The sequence below is a fragment of the Cornus florida genome, unplaced genomic scaffold (assembly GCF_030987335.1).
Source record: "Cornus florida cultivar Cherokee Brave unplaced genomic scaffold, ASM3098733v1 CherokeeBrave_3.0.0_Hap2_Chr01, whole genome shotgun sequence".
NCBI classification, from domain to species: domain Eukaryota; kingdom Viridiplantae; phylum Streptophyta; class Magnoliopsida; order Cornales; family Cornaceae; genus Cornus; species Cornus florida.
The window spans coordinates 98660770-98682664 of NW_026775571.1; the positions used below are offsets into that span (position 1 = coordinate 98660770).

Here is a 21895-nt window from a genome sequence, read left to right on the forward strand (position 1 = left end):
CTCCTTCTGGAATTGCAATATTTTTTTTTTTGTTTTAATGGCTAATTGAAAATAAATATTGCTAGGAATTGTAGTATTCTATTTTATTTTCACTATTTTTTCATGATATTTTAGAATTCTAATTATATAATTATTAAATTTATGCATAAAATTGTTAACGATGATGACACTTGACTGTTTAAAAGGATTTCTTGAGGTTTTTTAAATAATTTAAATTTTACCTCAGCAACAACTTGGGATTAAAAATCAAGTTTTGAAGGGCAATTGTTACCTTTCTTTTATTACAAAAAAAGTAATTTGTAAAAGAATTTTGGGATTAAAAAATCATATATGTCAATTGATAGCATTGTGCTCCAAACCTCACAAAAAGAAATTTGTTACTATGATTTGTAGTGCAAAAAAATAATCTCCGTGCCTTTTTTTCCTCCATTGGCGCTTATCATATGTAGATGATTAAAAGATGAAGCATAAAACATGGTATTGGCTAAATGTCATGGGTTCTTGTCCCGCACCAGCACCAGCACCAGATTCAAACGGCGAGAGTCTAACTTAGAATGGCTTACAGGCAACACCAACACCACCTAATAGTTTAATTTTTTTGGGTTAGATGGCAAACGTAAGAGCTGTTACTCTTGCAAGATCCAACCCTCAAGAAGAGGGACCCAAATGGAACAATTAAAAAACACGGCTACAAAATTTGCACAGCAACACAGAATGGACTGACATGGAGCTTCAATTATTCAACTTCCAGCAAATGGAGCAGAAGAGGGGTGTCTCATGATCAAAATCCACAAAAGGTCAAGGTAATTGTCAGCATTCCAACCCCGAATTTTTTAAAAGAAAAGAAGAAAAACAACACCATAAATGATGTTTGAAGACCTCGCAAGATGCATCATAACTTGTGTAATTTAGAATTCTCATTCTAGGAGAATATGAAATTGCATCAGTGCGTCTAAGCTCCAACTCCAAGTTCCAACAATAGAGTGTTACTAAGAGAATCAGATGATGGACCAGTAAATTGTATCGGACCTGCAAACGAAAAGATCAACACGAATGTAGTTAAAAGAGGCAACTAAACACTGGATGAAATTCATAGGAATGAGAAAGGCAAAGCATACCAGGACTGATATATCGGTTCTTAAGGGCCCACTCTTCCCGCAGGGATGCAAATTTTTTGAATGGGGCACCTGAAACATTCATCGATTTCAATTATATTTTGGTTGGTTCAGATTTATGCAAGTCAGGGTTCAAGTCAATTGCAATTAATTATTAATGCATTACACCATAAAATTTCGTTGCATCCAGCAACACCAAAAATAGATAATCAATTCCACTTAACATAAGAAGCATGTGATTGCAATAAAAGGATCTTTACCTTCAAGCTCTACCATTGCCTTCTTTATCACAGGCTTGAATTTACCTGCAACAGAAATTGATTTTACAGAAAAGAGTTGGAATTTTTATTACAAAAATTAACACGAAAGATTCAATTCAACTAACAAAAACGGCTACAAGATTGTGAAATTTCCATTTATATTCTCCCAAAGGAAAATTTCAGGAAAGAGAAAATAATTTGAAGCTTAAAAGTTCCATTGATATGAAATCCTAATGTTACAAATGGAACATGACATAACTAGTATGAATCTATTAATTTATCTAATAATTGCAGTCACAACACCAACAAAATATTGATACTTGACAGTATTATTTTATAAAAGGTGATTGTCGCTAAATAAAAGCTCAGGTTGACAAGCTTGAGGACACAGGTTCAAGTCTAAGGACACTAGCTTTGTGCAAAATAATACCAAAGATTAGGTCTATCTCCAGTCTTGGTTTTTTAGTATTCCGCATTAAGTTAGACCAGCACAGAGTAATGGCTTAGTGCAATGGCAAAATATGATATGGTTGGCAGATATGTGAATGCTGGTACAAGTACGAAGGCAGCCAATTTGAACAAAAATCCACGACATTAGGTCTGCACTCAATCTACCCATCATAAGCCAAATTAATGTATTCTGCCAGTATGCTTTACTGGGATAAGATACGCAAACAAAGGGGAAAAAGTGAAAAGAAAAATGAGAAAGAAAATCTTTGCACAAAAAGGCATCTGTAATATGATGAGAAGATGAGGGTTAGTTTACCGTGTCTCCTCTCCACGTCCATTAATGAAGTCAATGCAGTTCCACCTACAGTCCATTGTTCGATTGGAGCAGCCAAATTACCGACCTGGAAATGAATTCAAAACTAATCACATAAAAGTTTTTTGCCCAGATCTTGTGTCAGAGAATGAGCAAAAGCTTGAATTCTATAATATAGATTATCAATGAAAAACTAGAATAACTTTCCAAAAAATAATAAAATGTTTATACAGGATGGTAGAACAAACTGAAGAAGTACAAACCGATGATATCAAGCCAGTTCTGCCACTATGAAGTAGAGCTCCAGCACCGTAACCCAATGCATAACAGTATGCAGCATCAAAGTTAGATGGCAAACCACACCTCCCTTCGTACCTACAAAGTAATATATTATAACCCTCAAACCAAATCCTCGTGTTGTCACTTCTAATCTAAATCACTTGATTCATAAATGTGATAACTTATATAGAAAAATAAGTTTGGTACCCGAAAAAGTGGGACTGGCCTTTGAACTGGCCTTTATTTGCACCCTTCTTCTTTCTATGCTCCAATTCAGTTTCAACCATTTGAATAAGCATTTTCTCTGTTTCTATTTTGGCAACCTGGATAAAACAGACAAGGATATAACATTAACAAGTTGTCCAGCAGAAGAGAAAACAGTGAATCTGAACAGTAAGACATAAATACCTGCACATTCCCGTGTGGATCTCTCTCAAGCATCAATTGTTCCTGAATAGCTGGAGGTAACAGTTCAAAAAGTTTCAGAGATTGATCTTTAAGTTTCTTTTTCCATAGACCGCCTTCATCTACAGTTTCATGGGCCAAAATTTCATTCAGTTCTGCAATAAGCTGCTGCACCTGCAAATGACGCCAAAAATCATGCAAGAAATATATCTATCAAAATTACAATAAATTAATAATGATATTAAGACCATAGCAGTCCTAATGATTCAGAGAATAGTGCCCGACCATTGAAGAAGCAGGCAAGGAAAAAGAAATATATAAATTTTATGATCCAGAATTTTGCCTCGGGAATGAAATCAATAAGGCCTTCAGGTATAAGTATGACGCCATAGTTATAACCAAGTTCTGCCCGTTTACAAATCACATCAGCAATGTAGTCTGTAACATTTTTCAAAGTCTGCTTCTTTGCGGCAACCTGCAACAAAAAACAATCTTTTAAAGTAACATTTAGATGGGAAGCTGTTACAAAGATTTGACAATATTTGTCAAGTATATTTCAAATTGTGAGATGATGGGTGTGTGGGTTTCAAACAGGGAAAAAAATATGTACGATGTTCCAAACTTTTATCAATTACATATTTCTGACCAGTGATGGAGCTCAGGACATTGCTTGTACACATGAATTGCACATGACTCTCACCTATGCTTGGGAAATGGGCAAGGACGGATAGATCTAGAGTTTTTCTATATTTTTTTAGGAATTATAATTTGAGTTAGCTTTGCAATATTTCCCTTTTAATTAGAATTAGGACTAGGTTTGCCTATGAATAAGGTCTTCTGTCTTGCATCCAAGTTGGACTGAGCATAGCTATTTTACGGCACCAAACATAGGCCGGCTATATGTTTCACTAGGGCTCATGGCCCCCATTTTTGAATCTTCATCTTTGCAGCAGCTATTTTGGACATTAGGGTTCTTGTACTGTCTATATATACATGGGCATATATATTAAATTAGGTACCTTGATGACTATTGAATAATATTGAGTTGATAACAGATTTCTTCTCTCCTCTCTTCTTCCCTCTCTCTTCCTGACTTCTTCTCACTTACCTTCTCTCTTCTGGTTCTACATCGGTCTCTTTCTCATTCTATATTACAAAGACTGCACATACTTAGATCCCCAAAACTTTGGCGGATAAAAAACTCATAGATGATGGTGTTCCCGCAAGTTCTTATGTTAGGCAAACTTGGTGGTGCGCTTATAAATGCCCAAATTAACGACTCTCGGGGGCTGTTTAATAGCAGAAAAAGGTCGTGAGCTTAGTTGGAACCTAATATGGTAGAACCTTGTTTCTTGACAAATTGCCACTCTTGAGATTTTACTCATTTTTTAAAAAAATTAATAACTACTTGAATTTTTTAAGTAGTTTTGCCTACAAGTCAACCCAAAAACATAACTATCGACAATGATGGGAAGACATAATTGTTGATAGCAGCATTTAAGAAGTCCCAATCACTGGCAAAAGCTTAAGTTTTTAAAGACATATGTGTAGCTAAGCCAGCAATGTATTTGGAAGTGAACAAATAAATGAATAGAAGTACCTCTTCTCCAATAAGGGTAATGTTGGGATGAGTTTGTAAAGCACACTCTAATGTAATGTGTGAAGCAGCACGTCCCATAAGCCGTACAACTGCAAACAATTACAGATTTAGATACCACATTCACTTAGACTGTCTGAAAAAAGCAAAAATGTAAATGGCACAAAAAAACGAGTGAAAAAATAAAGAGTTGAAAAGACAATAAATTCCAGTTAAAAAATACTGAAAATAACAGATTATGCATAGCTTAGCATGAAAAATTATCAATGTCAAGAGAAAGCAAGTATGAAATGTTAAGAATCAAGAATTTATATGTTCACAGAATGAGCTGTGCTGAAATGAAAATTATGAGATATAAGTCTGTTTAGACAAGAAAAAATAAAATTTGAGATTTATGCATCCTTGAGAAGGCACAGATGGTAAGGAATAGCATGATAAGCAAAAGTTGGACGAGAAAGTTTCACCATATACAATAAAGATCAATGACTAAGACAGACTAGAGAATTATGTTGCATATGTTGACAAACTATAGGAACAACAAGAAGAAAAACAAATTGCAAGGCTTGGATTTATGAGGAAATATGACACACACACATTCAATATGGCATTGCCCAAATAAATGATTGAATAAGCTTTATGTAGCCTACTCCCTACATGTTTTTATTTATTACAGAAACCACGTGGGGCTGGAATCCTAGACATTTAGGTTGGACACTGCAACCAGATATCACTCACACTACTAGCTTGGAACTTAATTATAAGGGTAATTGCATGTTCGCTTGTTCCAATTCCAAAAACATATTTGGGGCATTTCACTCAAGGATTTGGAGGGGGGAAAAAAATACGACAAAGAAACCAGAATGCAGGGAAATCAAAGAACTGGATGATTCTGTATCTAATATGGATAAAAAAAAAAAAAAAAAAAGGGTATGCAAAACTGGAAAATAAGGGATTTTCACAACAACAACAACAAAAAAAACGGCTGATTTTATATCTGTACGCTGCTTCATCCTAAGATATCTATTCCTACTATAAGCATGCAGGGAAAAAACAGCATAGCATGCAGATGGTAACTGGTAAGGACCATTTAATTTGAATTCCAGGTTCCATAAACTTACAATGATAATATTTTCCAGTTGAGCGAGCATCTATCATGACATTTCCTATCATTTCTGCGTATATCTGCAAAATAACCACAAACTGATTATTTAGCACCGTATAAGTTATAACAATAGTCACATGGAGATTTAGTCTCCGACGACATTGATGACATTAGCAGATCACATCCTATATGTTGAATGAAGCATTAGAGAATGAGAACAGCATACACATTCAAATTTGATAAACAAAGAGCATATTATACGTGCTAACTTATCAAAATCCACAAAGTCCTAAAAAACAGAAATTCAGAAGGATATAATCATGGTAACCAAAAATTTTTGAAAATAGATATCCTTTTTAAAAATAAATCACCTCATTCTCGTAAATGGCTGGCCCAAAAAGTACAGAAACTAAATATAACATTAACCAAGCTGTAAAGAAAAGGACAAAGAATGTTCTGAAAATAGAGTTAAATTCTAGGATGTCAATCATAAATATTCCACTTGTAAGATAGTTGAAATTCGTAGATCGGATAATAAACACAACATAACAAATCCAATATCAAGTGCCTCAAGTTTTAGGTTATTTGCATGAATCAAATTAACACCACTATAGCAATACATCAATACTTGTCCATATAATTAACTTTATCCATTAATATTTGGGGATACAAATTAGATGCATAATTGTCGAATGGCAGGGTTAGAACACCTTGCATGCAGTATCAAATCCAAAACTCGTAGGAACTTCCTTGGATTTCAAGTCACCATCAATTGTCTTAGGGCATCCAATCACCCGAGTTTTCAACTTTTTACTCCTGAGTAGTAGAATACAATTAGTAAAATCATACAGTTGGAACACCGAACATCATATAAAACTATATAATCAGTACATAAACAAAATTTCAAAATTTGTAAATTCGGTTTTTAGATAAGAGTACAAATTTAAAGCTAAAATCAAATAAAATAACCAACCAGCATCTCTATATCGAAATCAGAAAATTCACCTAAAGTTTTCAGCAAGGAGACAAGCATTTGTGTTTGAATCATCCCCACCAATTACAACAAGTCCATCTAAATCAAGCTTCAATGCTGTTTCTTCAGCTTGCTTAAACTGAAATCATGCCCATGCAAACTTGGTAAGTCTTAACCTTGAATAGGCTAATATAAAAACTCAAACCTAAGCACATATGAGTTGTCTAAATTTTGTAACAATCATTCAGCAAAGATTCTCACGAAGCCAAAAAAACAGTGAATTACCTGTTCAGGGGTTTCAATCTTGTCTCTGCCGCTACAAATCATATCAAAACCACCCTGCCACGAGGGAAAGAAAAATGCAACACAGTTATGACCCTATCTTATCTCTTTGGACACAGCTTATGTCCCACACCATTCTGTTACTCACTTTCCACTATTCTACCTTCCATTTTTATGCCTTTATTTTGAAATGGAAGAATCTAATTTCGAAAAGTACAGTCATAGAGGAAAAATGGAATATTGCTGGATTACAGGACTTCGTGTTCCTGTCCTCTCCAAACAAGCAATCATATGTTGACTTTCAAATATTCATGATTGTATTTTGGATTGCATATTTCACTTCTCAAAATTCAATTCCATTCCATCCCAAAATTTACAATAAAAAACTGCATGCATATATATACACATGCAAAGATAAAAGGGAAAAAACAACAAATATAGATTCTATGACAACGACACATACAATTTTCTCATACAAACAGCACACCGCATGCAGTGGGCATGCAAACAAATTTGCCACATATATAGCTTATAGGTATAAGACTATCATATCCAAATGTATATGCTAACCAGATTACGATCCATTAAGTTAGTAATAACTAGCACAAGGCATATCATATGTAAGTATAATGTATGTTTAATTATTAGAAACCACAAATTACACTTGAAAAATCCAAACCTGGTTTCTGTATGGGTAAATATACTCTGAGTTCAGCACCACATATTTGCACTTCATGATCCCAGCTGGTCCGCCCCTGAATCCGTAGAGTGTGCTTCCTTTGCAACGGTCCTGCAAATAATCTACCAGAAACACCAATAAAATTGAATTCAATAGCAATCCAAACCAAATAAGATCCAATTGAGAAAAACTCATGCTAACCGAAAATCCCAGAAATAACATTGTGTCCTCCAGGAGCTTGGCCTCCTGACAATACCACTCCGATCTTCAAGTTCTGACCGGATGCAAACTCAGCAGATTCACCTGGTACCAACATTGCAGACGGCTGCCCGAATAGGCCCGGAAACAACTTTGCAATCTCATCTGCAATCCCAGAATCAAGATCAAACCCTTGAAATGATCCTAAATCTCCGTGAAGTAAATAAAATATTCTTTTGGATCTACTACTGACACTGAAGTAATCAAACTAAAAATGCAATCCGAGAGACAAGATTAAACCCTTGAAATTATCCTAAATCTCCGTGAAGTAATGAAATAAATTTTTTGATCTACCATTGAAACCGAACTATTCAAACTAAAAAAGGATTTAAGCTCAGCTCAGTTATTCATTTTCTTTCATCAATCGCAATTGATTAAAATCATATATTCAAACATTAACATTTATATGCGTTTTATAAACCATTGGATCATAATAGATTCAGAGAGATCGAGCATTGCTTAATTTGATTAATCAAGCTTTATCTATACCAGTAGTAGATATACATAAATATTTAAAGATGATAAGAAAGACCTGGATTTCCGGCGGCCGAGCTACGAGGGCCATCGACGACCTTGAAGGGGTTTCTGACGACCGTCGGGAGAGGAAGAGAGTGGTCGAGACGGCTATTCTGTACTTCGCTGTATACCGCCGCCAATCGGCCAGAAACCGCCGTAGTCCCGGCGGCGACACTGCCGTTAGGTGGCAAGGAAGGTGCCATTGATATCGCAGAGATCAAAAGCTCGGATCTTTGGAAGATGCGGAGTACCTTTTGCCTTCGCTTTTGCTGTTCACTCTCTCTCGCACACTTTTTACTGAAGAAGAGTTGAGAGTAAGGACAGAAAAGTCTTTTGAGACTCGAACTTAGGGTAGTTGCCACTTGCCAACGGTAACAGGGTATTTTGGGAACGCAATACTATATTTTTATGGATGGTCAAAGATTGGCACGAGTCGTAATGGCATTTATATTGCAAAGCAATGAAAGTAATTAGCCATTAGATTAGAGCATCTCCCAACCCACCTGCTATGAGAACTGTTAATTCAAAATAAATAACATTTGCTATTATATGGTTGGTGGGTTTATAACTGGGCTCTCATGCAATGCTATTTGGGCCGTTATTTTTTAACTTTGCTATTTTTTATGCCAATTATAGCAAAACAAATAACAATTACTATATGGGCTAAGTAACAAAGCTGTAGATTCAAAACAAAATAATTATTACATGGTTCGGAATTGTGAATTTGAAATTTCAACGAATATTTTTGCAATGTTTTTAGTGGCAGTGTTGTGCAGCGTAATAACCAACATTAGATTGTCATGGTTTTTATTAGAGTTAGATTGTGTTTTGTTTGATAAACTCTTATAATCCAATACAATTGACAGGTAACACTTTTTATCTGATGTTAATCGGTGTCATCTGATGTATGTAATTAAATAAAGACAATATTTGCCTCCTACCCCATAAATAAGAAGTTCCTTCCACTGATTTAGTCCAATAAAATTTGGACACATGTACTCAAATAAAAAATATATTAAGAAGTGCATCAACGGGTTAACCAGGCTCAAATTAAAATTCATTTGAGAATATTTTTTAAAACTTCTCTCTTCCCCCTAATCTCCATCTCTATTCTCCTATCCACGAAACCCTAATCAATCTCCATGGACACCCCAAAGCTTGAATGTATTTCCTAAATTCTAATGATCTAATCAATTGAAACATTTTATTATTACTTAGCATTTTGGATTGAAACATTAATAGAGATCAAATTAAGAATTTGCTTTGCGAGAACAGAGGCTATCAACATGAACATCAAGTTATATGTGTATATAGAGAGACTGCCTTATAGATAGATATAGAGATAGATTCTATCCCTATATATATATATATATAAGTTATATGTGTATATAGAGAGACTGCCTTATAGATAGATATAGAGATAGATTCTATCCCTATATATATATATATATATATATATATATATATATACATATACATATACGTACATAGCAGGAATCCCCCTCTCATATATAGAAATATATATCATAAATATATAGAGAGAGAGATACATAATGCCATATAGATACCATATTAGATATAAGGAATTCTCTCTCTCCATAACTTATATGTGTGTGTGTGTGTGTGTGGGTGGGCACAGTCGAGTTATTCCCCTCTATATATGTTCTTATAGTATACTTGTATATATATGGATTGGGTTAACCCATATATATAAAAAAAAGGGTTTGTTTTAATTTGGTCTTTTTCTAATATTCCATAACTTTTTATTGGGCCACATCACTCGGGAAATTTCTACTTACAGTGTAGGAGGCAAGTATTGTGCATTAAATAATGAAATTAGTTTTGTTTCCCAATTCGTACAGAAAATGAATTTATCATTTATATACTTGTCCCACATTTGGGGAGAGGAGGGATTCGAACTTGGGCATTGTACACTTGTCAGAAATGTAAAATTCGAATACAGTCATACCTACTCCAAAAACTGAAATATCTACCAATTCTTCATTCTACACCTGTGATGCCCATTTTTTACGCCTTAGCCAAAGTTCCTCTATCTATTACATCTCTTTATCAACATGGAGTTTTGGGTTTTACTGTTTAAGTGATAATTGTAGCCACATGCACCATCTTGTTTATTGGACAACTTTGGTGCAAAGAAGCAGTACTTTAATGTACTAAAAGAACGAAAATCATGTTTTCTTACATACCAAATAAAGTAGGATTAGTAATCCATTATACACACTAATGAGTATCACATGCCAAAGACCTCATCCTTGCTTTTGATCATCTTCTTTCCTCTCTCAGTGACCAAAATGCAAGAAGGGAATCTAAAAAGAGATTCTCACCAGTTGTCTAACCTCTCTCAGGATTTTCTCAATAATTGGATTAGGGCAACAAGGGCACACTAAACAAGTGCCTAGATTAACAGGCTAAGAAATCCAAATAAAATGATATTGCAGCCAAAAGACTCTTTTCAGTCTGATTTAAGTAGAAAGTGAAGCACAAACAACACCACACCAGACATGCTTTATCCCTAAAACAACCGACAAGCCTCGATTTTCTTGGCGAGTTAGGGTTTTGTTTATTGTGCTTGACATCATTAGTCTGGCCTATCTGTGGATTAAAAGCATCAATATGGAATTATGTTGTACCTACATTGCTGCTTCTTTATGTATAGCATATACTAACCTTTTGCTATAGCCATATTAAAAGCTGCACTTATTTTCCACATGGATCAAGGATTGTTAGTCTAATGTCTTCCAACATTGTGAATGCAACATGCTCTTTGTGGTCTCCTGTGTAGGCACGTTTGTTCAAATATCAAGCTTCACGAATTAACGAAACACGAACGTTGAGCAATACACATGGAGATTATGCTCTAAAAATGAACTTTGTTGATGAATAAAATCTCTAGCTTCGGAACGAACTTTCTTCCAGAATCATTGTACATAAATTTGAGGAGTATAATAAGTTAAAAACTTGCATCTATTAGGCAGCTTTGGTATGCAATTCATGTTGTTTATGTTGATCTTCAGAATAATGGACAGCCAAAAATAGCAATGTAGGGCCTCTCAAAGTAGTGGTAGGTCTAGATGTTATGTCATATTGATTCACTAATTAAGCTGAAACACCATAATTGCATGTATATATTAATTTATGAAATATTTAAGAATCACTCTCCTCTTTCTTTTTCCTTTATACCCCCATGTACTTCCTCTTTTCTCTTCAACTTTTTCCGCTAGTTTCACTAATCTTCTTGTGAAGTTAACCTCACAGTGTGCTGTTGATGCATTTCAATAACCATGTAAAGCAATTTGGATATTAGTTTGGTCCTTAAATTGAGTAGAAGATTGAATTATGATCAACTTCACAATCACACTAACCCTTCTACCAGCAGTAAACCTTGAGTCTATGGTTGATGTTCATCAAGCACATGAGTGCAGACACTCACAGCACATGTGAAGCCAACTAAAGCTTTTTTTTCCCCTTCTTTTAATCTTATCTGAATTGGTAGGTCTCATGGTTTCCATCTTTCCACATTAGCCACACATCCAAGCATATGACACCTAATACAACCTATAAAGAGGAATTAAAGGTGTGCTTATCATCATAATCACTAGTTCAATAAACAAAACAGATGTTCCCCATTTGTCTTCAAATCTTCCTCCAACCATACTTCATCTTACAAGTTATGCATCAAATGTTCAGAATCCCTACACAATCATGATTAGTGCGACCCACTTGCCAATTGTGCATAAATCTTTTTTTTTGCAGGCATTTGCCTTCAAAGCTCTGTGCTAATGTCTAAAAATGCAAGTCTCTAGACAACTCAAGAAGCAGAAGCTTCAACTTGGAGGATGCAGAAGCTTGTGTTGCACTTGCAGGCTTAGTGTCTCTTCCTCGGAAGAAACTGAAAGCTCGAACTCAGATCGGTTTGGAACCATCTCTAGCCTAGCACACGCCATGGTCCAAGAGCGGCTAGACCAAATGATCAGGGAGAGGCAGGAGGCAAGACATAAAGAGAGGAGGAGGGCAAGGGGAGAAGGGGCTGAGTTCATTGTAATGGTGGCATTGGAGAAGTCTTCCTATGATCCGAGAGAGGATTTTAGAGAGTCCATGGTTGAGATGATTATGGCAAACCGGATTTACGAGCCAAAGGATCTACGAAAGCTCTTGAATTGTTATGTTTCGATGAATTCTGAGGAATATAGAGGGATTATACTGGAGGTTTTCCATGAGGTTTGTACTAATCTGTTCCTATGTTGTAAATGCCATTGATGAGAAACGTAATACTTCTAGATGATTAGTCCTATTCAATGAAAATTATGGAAAATGGAATACCTTGTGGTTTAGGCTCTTAATCACAAAAATAACTGGCAGATCTATGTTTGATACAAGTAAACATGGTACAATGCACCAGTGGAAGGAAAGATGTAAATGTCATTTCTTTGTAAACTGAAACTTTCAAAAGATATAGCAACTATAATATGCCCCCAAATCCCAAGCATAAAATAAATAAATAATGGCATAGGGGGTGTGAAGGGTTCAATTCTTATCACTTTTCAGTCACTGTTGAATGTATTTGTATGGTTTGTGCTTGGATAGGGATGTTAAATGGATGGGCTGGCCTGGTCCAGATTGGAAAATGGATTGTTCTTCTACTGCATACTTATGTTCTTCCTTTTTCCTCTTATCCCTTCATTTGCTTAAAAGTACCATTTTTTATAGTTTAAACCTTCATAGTGGAGAACATGAATGCTTATCATAGATTTAAACCACTATGAGGTATTAGTCATCATCTAGTTGGCCACTCTCAATATGTAGTCTGAATAATTCCTGCAAATATTGACAAGGTCTTTGAGTGCTAAAAATGGAACATTAGTCAGGCTTTAAACTAGAGAAACAGTAGTTTGAGGTTAGCTAGGCATGGGATTTGCAGTATGTGATTCACGGAAAATGAATGAATTGGAGATCTGAGGTAGAAGGATAACGCGCACACAGCGCAGTCAAAGTACATGAGAGACGCGAAGTCATTCTCTGGATTTACTTAGCAAAAAGATTCAACCTGAAAACTGCTGAATGTTCTTGTTATGGTACTGATAGAGACACAACTCCTCGTTCTTTTATTTTTTAAGGTCTGCAATCATCAACAGACCAGTGACCTAGCGGCACAAAGCCCTACTTCTCAAAGAGAGATTAGGGGTTCGAGTATCAGTGGAGGCATGTGTGTGAGTACCACCAACTAGGGAAAAAAAAAAAAGGTATGCAATCTGTTGCTCTGTGTATGAACATGGTATAGGAGAAAAAATGGTAATTCTGAAAAGGTCCAGCTAGGCAAATTCAAACATCATTTTAAAGAAGCTTACTTGTTTGTCATGAGTCGATGGTGAGGCAAAAGCAAGTATGAGAGATATCAGTCCTCAGCCCTAGTAGCAGAAGCAGAGGCCGCGAGACACGCTTTTGTTCAAGATCAGGCCATGGGGTTGTTGGGGATAATGTTTGAAGAAGACTCTCAAATTGAAATAGGTGATCCATGCTGTGTCAATCCTGTGCAGCCTATTCATTAATCAATCTTGCATATTGTTAAAGAATTGAAGCTGAAGTACACCTTCTTTTCTTGTTTTTTTCAATTCGTCTCTTAGTTCAGCTAGCCAGTACCAGTAAGTGATTGGCTAGAGTTGTGTTGAGTAATCAATTGAACAAGAATTGTGACAAAGTTAAAACCAGAATACTTGAAACGTAAACATAAATATTATAAGCAAAATTAGAATCACAAAGTACAAGTTATCACTCAACATGACAAACTAATGACGCGTATTTTCAGAAAATACTGAGAAATCAAGGAAAAAACAAATGATAGCAATCACACAATGGATCAAACTAAACAACAGTAATCACTCAACGGATCTCACTATGGACTTTATTGAGTAGGTGTTTGGAAGATGGTACTAAAATGAGATTCCATTGGGCAGATCAGACGAGGGAATCGATGGTTTGAGCAGTACAAGGGCATCTAGAACAGGTACAACTTGTGGCTTGGGATTGGGTTATGGGTTTGGATTTATAAAACATGAATGAATTGGTGAGCCAAGATTTAATGGAAGCACTACTTAATCGGGGAACTCCCTTTCCTGCTCTCTTGAGAGAGTACTTGATATTACTCATGAGTGATATATAAATAGGCAAGTATGAGAGTAGAAAGATGGTGGCGGGGAAGAAAGCAACAGAGTATAAGGCAATTCTTGTCCATTGTTGCTTATTACGTATGGTTAGGATAATTGTTGCTGCAAATGCCAACATCATCACTGAAACAGATAAAATCAGTAGTGTAACTCCTACCATAAGTTTTTGAGGAAGAGAATATTTGAAGTCCTTTAACCTAAATGGTGACGTGAGGATGGAGAGAAATGTAATGACTGATGTCAAAGCCAATGTAAGGGAGAGTACGTCAGCCATGGCAAAAATCAAAAAGAAAGGCTGGTTGAGGAGAATGGGAAGTCCAGTATTTTGATTTGGACCTCCTGGAACCGTGTAGGGTGCAGCAAAAGCAACAGTAGCAATAAGCACAGCAACAATGGAGCAATTTTCAGCGGTGCGCTTCAACCATTCATTGGCATCTTTACGAAGTGTTTCACTATTAGTAGCAAATAGTACTTCAGCACTCTTTCCATCAGAGTTGACGCACTTGGTGAAATGGTTCGTAGAGATTTTCTTCACGCGCTGCATAAACATGGAAACACATATATAACTTTGTTAATTTCCGTAAATCAGCACTCTTTCCATCAGAGTTGACGCACTTGGTGAAATGGTTCGTAGAGATTTTCTTCACGCGCTGCATAAACATGGAAACACATATATAACTTTGTTAATTTCCGTAAATCACTGATTTGATTAAATTCTCAATTCTTCTTTGATAATCCCTTTACAATTAAATTAAAACAAAGCAAAGTGCTTCGAGCTGTTGGACCATGGCCCTTTTCATCAAGGGATGCACAAATGGCAAAATACCAATCTTTGATTCAACATCTTGAAGCCTCCTCCATAATGGCCATGTTTATGTGCTATACATGAAAAAGTATGTGTTTGTGTACACAAGAGTCGCACCTCAACCACTGGGCCATTAGCCCAGCTGGTATAACCTCTCCTCCCTCAAAGGAGAGGTCAAGGTTTTGAGCCCCATATTGGGCATTCGTGGCTGTGTGTGCGTGAGTATTTACCTAACCCCCCCAAAAAAAAAGAAAAAAAAAAGAGTCGAACCTCAAACAAGTGCAAGTCCTCCTGCAATAGCAGAGCAGGGTTTGGTTTGTCTTTAGCTGCATGATCAGCTGCTCTTATCCCAACCATGTGCAGTATGGAGTTCCCTATATTATCAGTCTTTCTTATGAGCCTTTTCATTGGAATTTCCATTTTCTCTACAAGATTGAAAATTTGCATTTGGCGATACTTGATAGCTACGTGTAAGATAGTACGCCCATGATAATCAATATGCTCAACTGCCTGAGGATATCGCTCGAGTATCTCTTCAACAATCTCTATGATGCCTGCCTTACTAGCCAAAAACAAGGCAATTTCAGCAGAGTGTCCAGTCCTCATTGCATGACTTGTTGGGGCCATTTGTACTTCCTCTACTTCTTGGCCATATTTGTGGGTCTTAAGCTTACCCCAGCCAATTACAGATTCAGTGGCCTTCCATGAGGAATCTCTTTTTATCAAGAACTTGGTAAGTCTCAAAGCAGATTCATACCTCTGTTTTTTCTTCCTAATTGCCTCACAAAAGGGTATCTGGAAACATGATTCTATTTTACAAGATATTGAAATCAGTAAAAGTTGCATACATATATAGAGACAAATTGGTAGAACTATTCAAAGAAAAAGAAATATGTTCAACTATGTTGAACCATCATAAAGACAAGTATTTCTATCTAGATCGATCCTAGAGCTCATCCGAAGCCAAACTAAAATATTTGTCATATAATGACAATAATGCATGATGGAAGGCATGAAATGACAAATATGAAAGAATGAAAGGGCTTCCAAAATCAAAGATAGGAGAAACAATGGTGATATCTTTCGACATACATCATTTTACCTGCTTCTGTCAAAGTAGTATTTTTAATTAGACCTTAGAAAACCCAATACTTTTGCAATATTTAGGATGTAACTAATCAGGAAAAAAAAGAGGCAGAAAGAAAGAAAAATGAAAGGAATCAACAAATCAGACAAAAATAAATAAATAAATCAATAAAATCAGATAAATGACATTTGTAGATTACAACAACATGGTCCAACATCAAATATGAGAGAACAAAGGTGCACAACCCTTTACCTTCTTCTGTCTCAATGGTATCATCAGCAACCCCTGTAAAAACCCAATTTTTTGGTGATATTTAGGATGTAACTTAATAATAAAAAATAAAAAAAATGACAAATCAGATCAAAGATAAGACAAATACATGGCATTAGTAGATAGCAACAACATGGCACACATGCATGATTGCTGTGAAGTGTGATTGGATAAAAAGAAGAGGTCTTTTATAGGCATAGTTGATATGGAAGTATAACAATGATATTATTGCTCAATTCCTTGCCGAGAAGACGGAGGAATAGAGAAGAAAAGTTCCAAGTTTAGATTGCTTTCATTACAGTCTCAACAATGAAATGAACCTCATTTGAAAAGAAGGATATTATTTATGGCAAAGTCCAAGGAACCTGAATTAGAAGGAAGGATCTTACAAGAGTAGATGAGTCGCTTGATGGAACTTAGTTTACTCCCACTTAGGAATGCTGATGGATTGCATGCAAGAAGCTGAAGAGCAGTCATCCCATCTCTATCTTGTGCAACAGCTAAGTATTCATACTTTTCCACAATCGAAAGGGCCAAATCTGTTTCATGTTTCATAGCAAAATCTGAGTGAAAGCAAGGAAACGGGAAAAAAAAAAATAAAAAAAAGAAGGATCAGCCTTTCTATTTTTTTTTTATTATTTTTTGACCTTAGCATCTCTCAATATCTTATTCCTAAGTGTTTTGTGTGACATCCAACAATATATAATACAGTATGTATGAAAAATTATCTAGCTAATCTAACTAATCATAAATAGTGAAGAAAAAGCATTTGCTTTTTGGATAAGATTATAAATAATGAAGAAAATAGTTACATGATTAAATATTGTATATCAGTTCTTCTGCTCATGGATACTCACCAAAATGCTCAGTGAGGATGGACATGTGAAGTATAGTGCTTTTATTCTCACTCTGATGAAAGGCATTGAGGCCTTCTTCTGTGCCATCACTTCCAAAGATTCTGTTGATTTCGCCATCTAGAAACTTGAACATATCCTTTTTGCCATACCGGGCTGCACGAAACAGAGCTGTCTCATCATGCCCATTGCGCATGCCTAACAACTTTGGTGCCTTGAGCAACATTTCCCTTGCAGCCGGGACCATTTTGTTGGAAGTGGCTGCCTCATGAAGTATAGTGTTTCCAATGTTGTTTAGACTAGTCATTTTGCAATAATGACTTTCAGGCAACAATTTAAGTAAACGTAGTACCAAGTCAGCTTGTTTGGAGTAAGTGGCCATTTGTAGGACTGTGTCATTTTGTATGGTTAGTATGTGCACTGGTCCCTCTGGTTTTTCTTTGCAAAGTTGGATCACCTTGCAACTTTGTTCTCTCATTAGAGCATCATACAGCTCCTTATTGTAGCCATCTTCTGCATCATTGGTCATGAGAGCCATGAGTGAGTGAGAGAGAGAGAGAGGGCTTCACAAAGATGAGTTAATAACGTGTGTGATCGCCAATGCGCGTGCTTAAATAGGCAGACTCTGACACAGGAGAAAGGCCAGGTGAGCTCCAAATAACTGCCTTTCAACTTCAAAGATGCAATTACTTGTTAAGAATGTATATGCTCTTAGTTTCATACCCTGGAGGTACCCAATAAGCACTCACTGTTTTCAAGAAAAACAACTTTCCCTTAGAGGGGACACTACTTTATTGGTACCCCTTGGATACCAATAATTCCTCATTTGTTTCTAAGTGAATTGGATCAGAAAAGTGCAATGCACTATGAAAGTGTTAGCAACTTCACCTTGAAACTGTTTTTCTAATTAAGGAACTTATTCTTTGTCTAATATATGAGAAAGTAGTTTCTGCTTTGCTTAGTCGTGAACTGCATGTTGGGCTTTTGTAATATTTATTAAGGTATGATTAATTCTTTGTTTATAGTAAACGAAGTGGTGTCGACTTTGCTTCATTGAGAAACAAAGTTGCAGATAAAGTTTGACCTACCACAGTGAAGCTTTGATTCCAAGAAACTAATCTTCAGGCCAATTATTTTACCAGGCGAATTTCACTTACTTCATGGACTCATTTTACTTGTAAGTAGGAATCATTCTTTCAAAAAAAAAAAAAAAGTAAAAAGGGAACTCAAAACAGACCTTTCATATTGTAGAAGGAGATAACGGTTGAGCTAACAGCTCAGTCTTTGTTCCCAATTCCCATTAACTAGGCCCTTCACTAATGGATGCTCATAGCTATATAATTATGATGGACGTGTTTAAGCACTGTATTTCATTTGTTTACAGGAGGATGTTAATTTCATACTATCACGGCCATAGTTATAAAAGTAAAACCAATATAGCTATTAATATGCTCTGTAAAGAGCTTCCAACCATATGGCATGACCACGCGTAATATATGTTTACGAATGCAAACAATGTCAATAAGAAATACCATGATAGAGTGTGTATGTGTGTGTATGGAACAACATATTTTTTCAGAAAAAATTAGAAATAGTAATCAGCCGGAGCTGAGAGAGATATATATATATATATTTTGTGTAATTCTTTATCCTTGCTCTATGGGATAGAAATTTCCCTTACTTCGCGGACTCAGTTTACTTGTAAGTTGGAATCATTCTGTTAAAAAAAAAAAACGAAAAGAGTAAAAAGGGGACTCAAAACAGACCTTTCTTGTTGTAGGAGGTAAGAGTCAAGCTAATGGCTCAGTCTTTGTTCCCAATTCCCATTAACTAGGCCCTTAACTAATGGATGCTCGTAGCTATTTAATTATGATGGAGGTGTTTAAGCAGTGCATTTGTTTACAGGAAGATATTGATTTGATACCATCACAAGTACAAAAGTAAAACCAAGATAGATAATAAATAATATTCTCCATAAAGAGCTTCCAAACATATGGCATGACCATCCATAATATATGTTAACGAGTGCAAACAATTTCAATAAGAAATTCCATGATAGAGTGTGTGTGTGTGTGGAACATTGCTGATAGAAATTCAGAGAACATTTGTGATACCCCCTAATTTTGGAACACGGATTGATCAAGCCCGCGCACAAAATCAAAGGATATCAAAACAATTTAAGTATTTAACAAGCACAGAATACAAAGATGAATAATAAAGAATAAATAAACCGCTGAAGAAAACTAATAAATAAATATTACTTAATGATTCTCCAACAATTACAATTCGGAAATTCCATAACTCAAGGACCCCTTAAAACATTATCCAATAATCCAATACTATTAAAAAGTACACAAGATGAATAGATGAATGACAGTCTCCCAGCTGCGGATCCTCAACCTCGAGACTGGAACCTCTAATAACCTGAAAAATAAATCGTGGGTTAAACCCTACGAGCAAGTTCACTCTACCAGGCCTCTGAAAACCAATAAGCAGATCATCTCTGATCAAAACCAAACCTAATAAAGTTTTAACTTTAATAAAGCACGATATACATGTCTATATATAATTATATATACTATACTAATCACATCCATTAATAGGTTTATTAAATTTCCATACCTATTAAATAATTATTAAAATAATATTCATACCTAGACCAATCTACCATTTCATTTTATAAAAACTCCTTTGACCTTAATCCCATCCTAGTCAGTTGTCTAATCATTTAAACAACAAATTATAATAAAAGAAATACTCTATTTAATCCCAACCCGATAATGATTTTAATTGTTTAAATCACATATCCAAAATCCAAGTTTTGACAAATCATCCACGTCTTCCCCAATATTATTTTATTAATGTAAAATAATACACTAACCAGTAAGTACTAAACTATTCTCATTTAAGAATATCTAACCCTAATCCAATCCATACATACAACAACCATAGATGATATTTTAATCATCTAACACATAACAACGTAATTATGCTTTGGCAAATCAACCATGCCATTGTAAATATTTTTATTTATATATTGGCAATTCAACCATGCCTCCATAAGTATATTTATTTATACATTGGCAATTCAACCATGCCTCCGTGTATGTATATTTATACATTGGCAATTCAACCATGCCTCCACAGGTATATTTATTCATACATTTAATTAGCAATTCATCCATGCTTTCCATATATGTATTCTATTCATACAAATATTTAGGTAATATATTTAATCATTTGACAATTCATCCATGCCCACACTTTAAGCATGAATTAACTTTAAAATTAACAATACGCTAAATCATACATAGCCATCACATGCATATTATACGCATATCATTAATTTAACAACCAGCCTATTAAGATATGCCAAATAAGAATGATAATATTAATCATCTTAAATGATTTATATATATATATACCTACACATATGTTATTTAATGTATATATGTGTTTAACACCTTCTTTAATAATCCTTGATTATTTAAAATCAATATACATACATACATACATATATATATATATATATATATATATATATACACTTCCTTCCATAACAAATTATTAATTTATTATATTTACACAAATTAGTGCAACTAAATATGTCAGAAATAGTTTCCTTTAAAAACTCCATATTGGTTTAAATAGTTTTCCGACACTTTCTCACTAAAACATAAATATCTCCTAGTAGGATGGGAATCTGATAATGAAATTGGTACCATTGGAAAGAAGACGAAAAATCCTTGAATTTGAGCTCAAGAATGACCCAATTTCGATTTAAAATGACTAAGTTATGACCGTTTTAATTTCTAGTGTCGAATTAGGCCAACATAGTTTCCCACGCGCGCCCACGTGCTTACTATGCACTTGCACGCGCTGGATTCAAGCCTCCTTGTGTGCTGGTATTGGCTAAGCTCTTTCTGCTACCGTGAGCTCACCACACTGAATCCATTACTTCCTTTATGCCGCATCCAATGGTCATAAATGAGTGCGCAAATGAACACGCTCACACTAGATTATTTTCTATTAACTATAATAGATCTAAGGTCCAGATCAGCGAGTGCACCATCTTCTCATGGTCTGCAATACACCAAATAATCCCATAGTTAACCAGACCACTTCTATGGTCCAGATACACATGCGCACCAAAGTTTTATGCGCCGCGATGCACCATATCAATTCACATAAGTTTAATTAATCAAATGGCCCTAATTGGCGTATACACCCTATTATCCTACACCGCGCCGCACTGGATCAATTCTTTATTGTGCCGCCGCTCCACATATATAATTATTTTCCTAACAAATAATAGGAAAATAAATCCTAATAAATTCCTAAAAATATCAGAAAAATTCCAAAAAATTACAGAACAATTCTAGAAAATAAAGAAACCATAATTAACTCTCTTGGGTCACAAATCCACCTATAGATTGATTTTAAAATATACATAACACCTATATATATC

At 35.3% G+C, this 21895-nt stretch overlaps 3 protein-coding genes across 3 annotated transcripts; 1 reads left to right on the forward strand and 2 right to left on the reverse strand.

Annotated features, from left to right (window-relative positions):
- Nucleotides 1-715: 715 nt before the first annotated feature.
- LOC132308731 (pyrophosphate--fructose 6-phosphate 1-phosphotransferase subunit beta-like) lies at nucleotides 716-8534 on the reverse strand. Its single transcript, XM_059806934.1, has 16 exons — nucleotides 8246-8534; nucleotides 7657-7818; nucleotides 7456-7577; nucleotides 6780-6833; nucleotides 6527-6633; nucleotides 6232-6337; nucleotides 5538-5601; nucleotides 4423-4511; nucleotides 3166-3297; nucleotides 2826-2996; nucleotides 2625-2740; nucleotides 2402-2513; nucleotides 2142-2226; nucleotides 1376-1420; nucleotides 1119-1187; nucleotides 716-1029 (listed from the first exon to the last, which is right to left on the reverse strand). Exons 1-16 carry the CDS (start codon nucleotides 8430-8432, stop codon nucleotides 953-955), a joined length of 1698 nt encoding a protein of 565 aa, XP_059662917.1. The 5' UTR covers nucleotides 8433-8534; the 3' UTR covers nucleotides 716-952.
- Nucleotides 8535-12039: 3505 nt separating this feature from the next.
- Nucleotides 12040-12507, forward strand: LOC132278560 (probable transcription repressor OFP9). Its single transcript, XM_059780378.1, has one exon. It carries the CDS (start codon nucleotides 12040-12042, stop codon nucleotides 12505-12507), a length of 468 nt encoding a protein of 155 aa, XP_059636361.1.
- Nucleotides 12508-14202: 1695 nt separating this feature from the next.
- On the reverse strand, nucleotides 14203-17286 carry LOC132278568 (ankyrin repeat-containing protein ITN1-like). Its single transcript, XM_059780390.1, has 5 exons — nucleotides 16963-17286; nucleotides 16556-16588; nucleotides 15487-16025; nucleotides 14979-15061; nucleotides 14203-14863 (listed from the first exon to the last, which is right to left on the reverse strand). The coding sequence occupies exons 1-5, from the start codon at nucleotides 17126-17128 to the stop codon at nucleotides 14203-14205; spliced, it is 1482 nt and encodes a 493-aa protein (XP_059636373.1). The 5' UTR covers nucleotides 17129-17286.
- Nucleotides 17287-21895: the final 4609 nt, after the last annotated feature.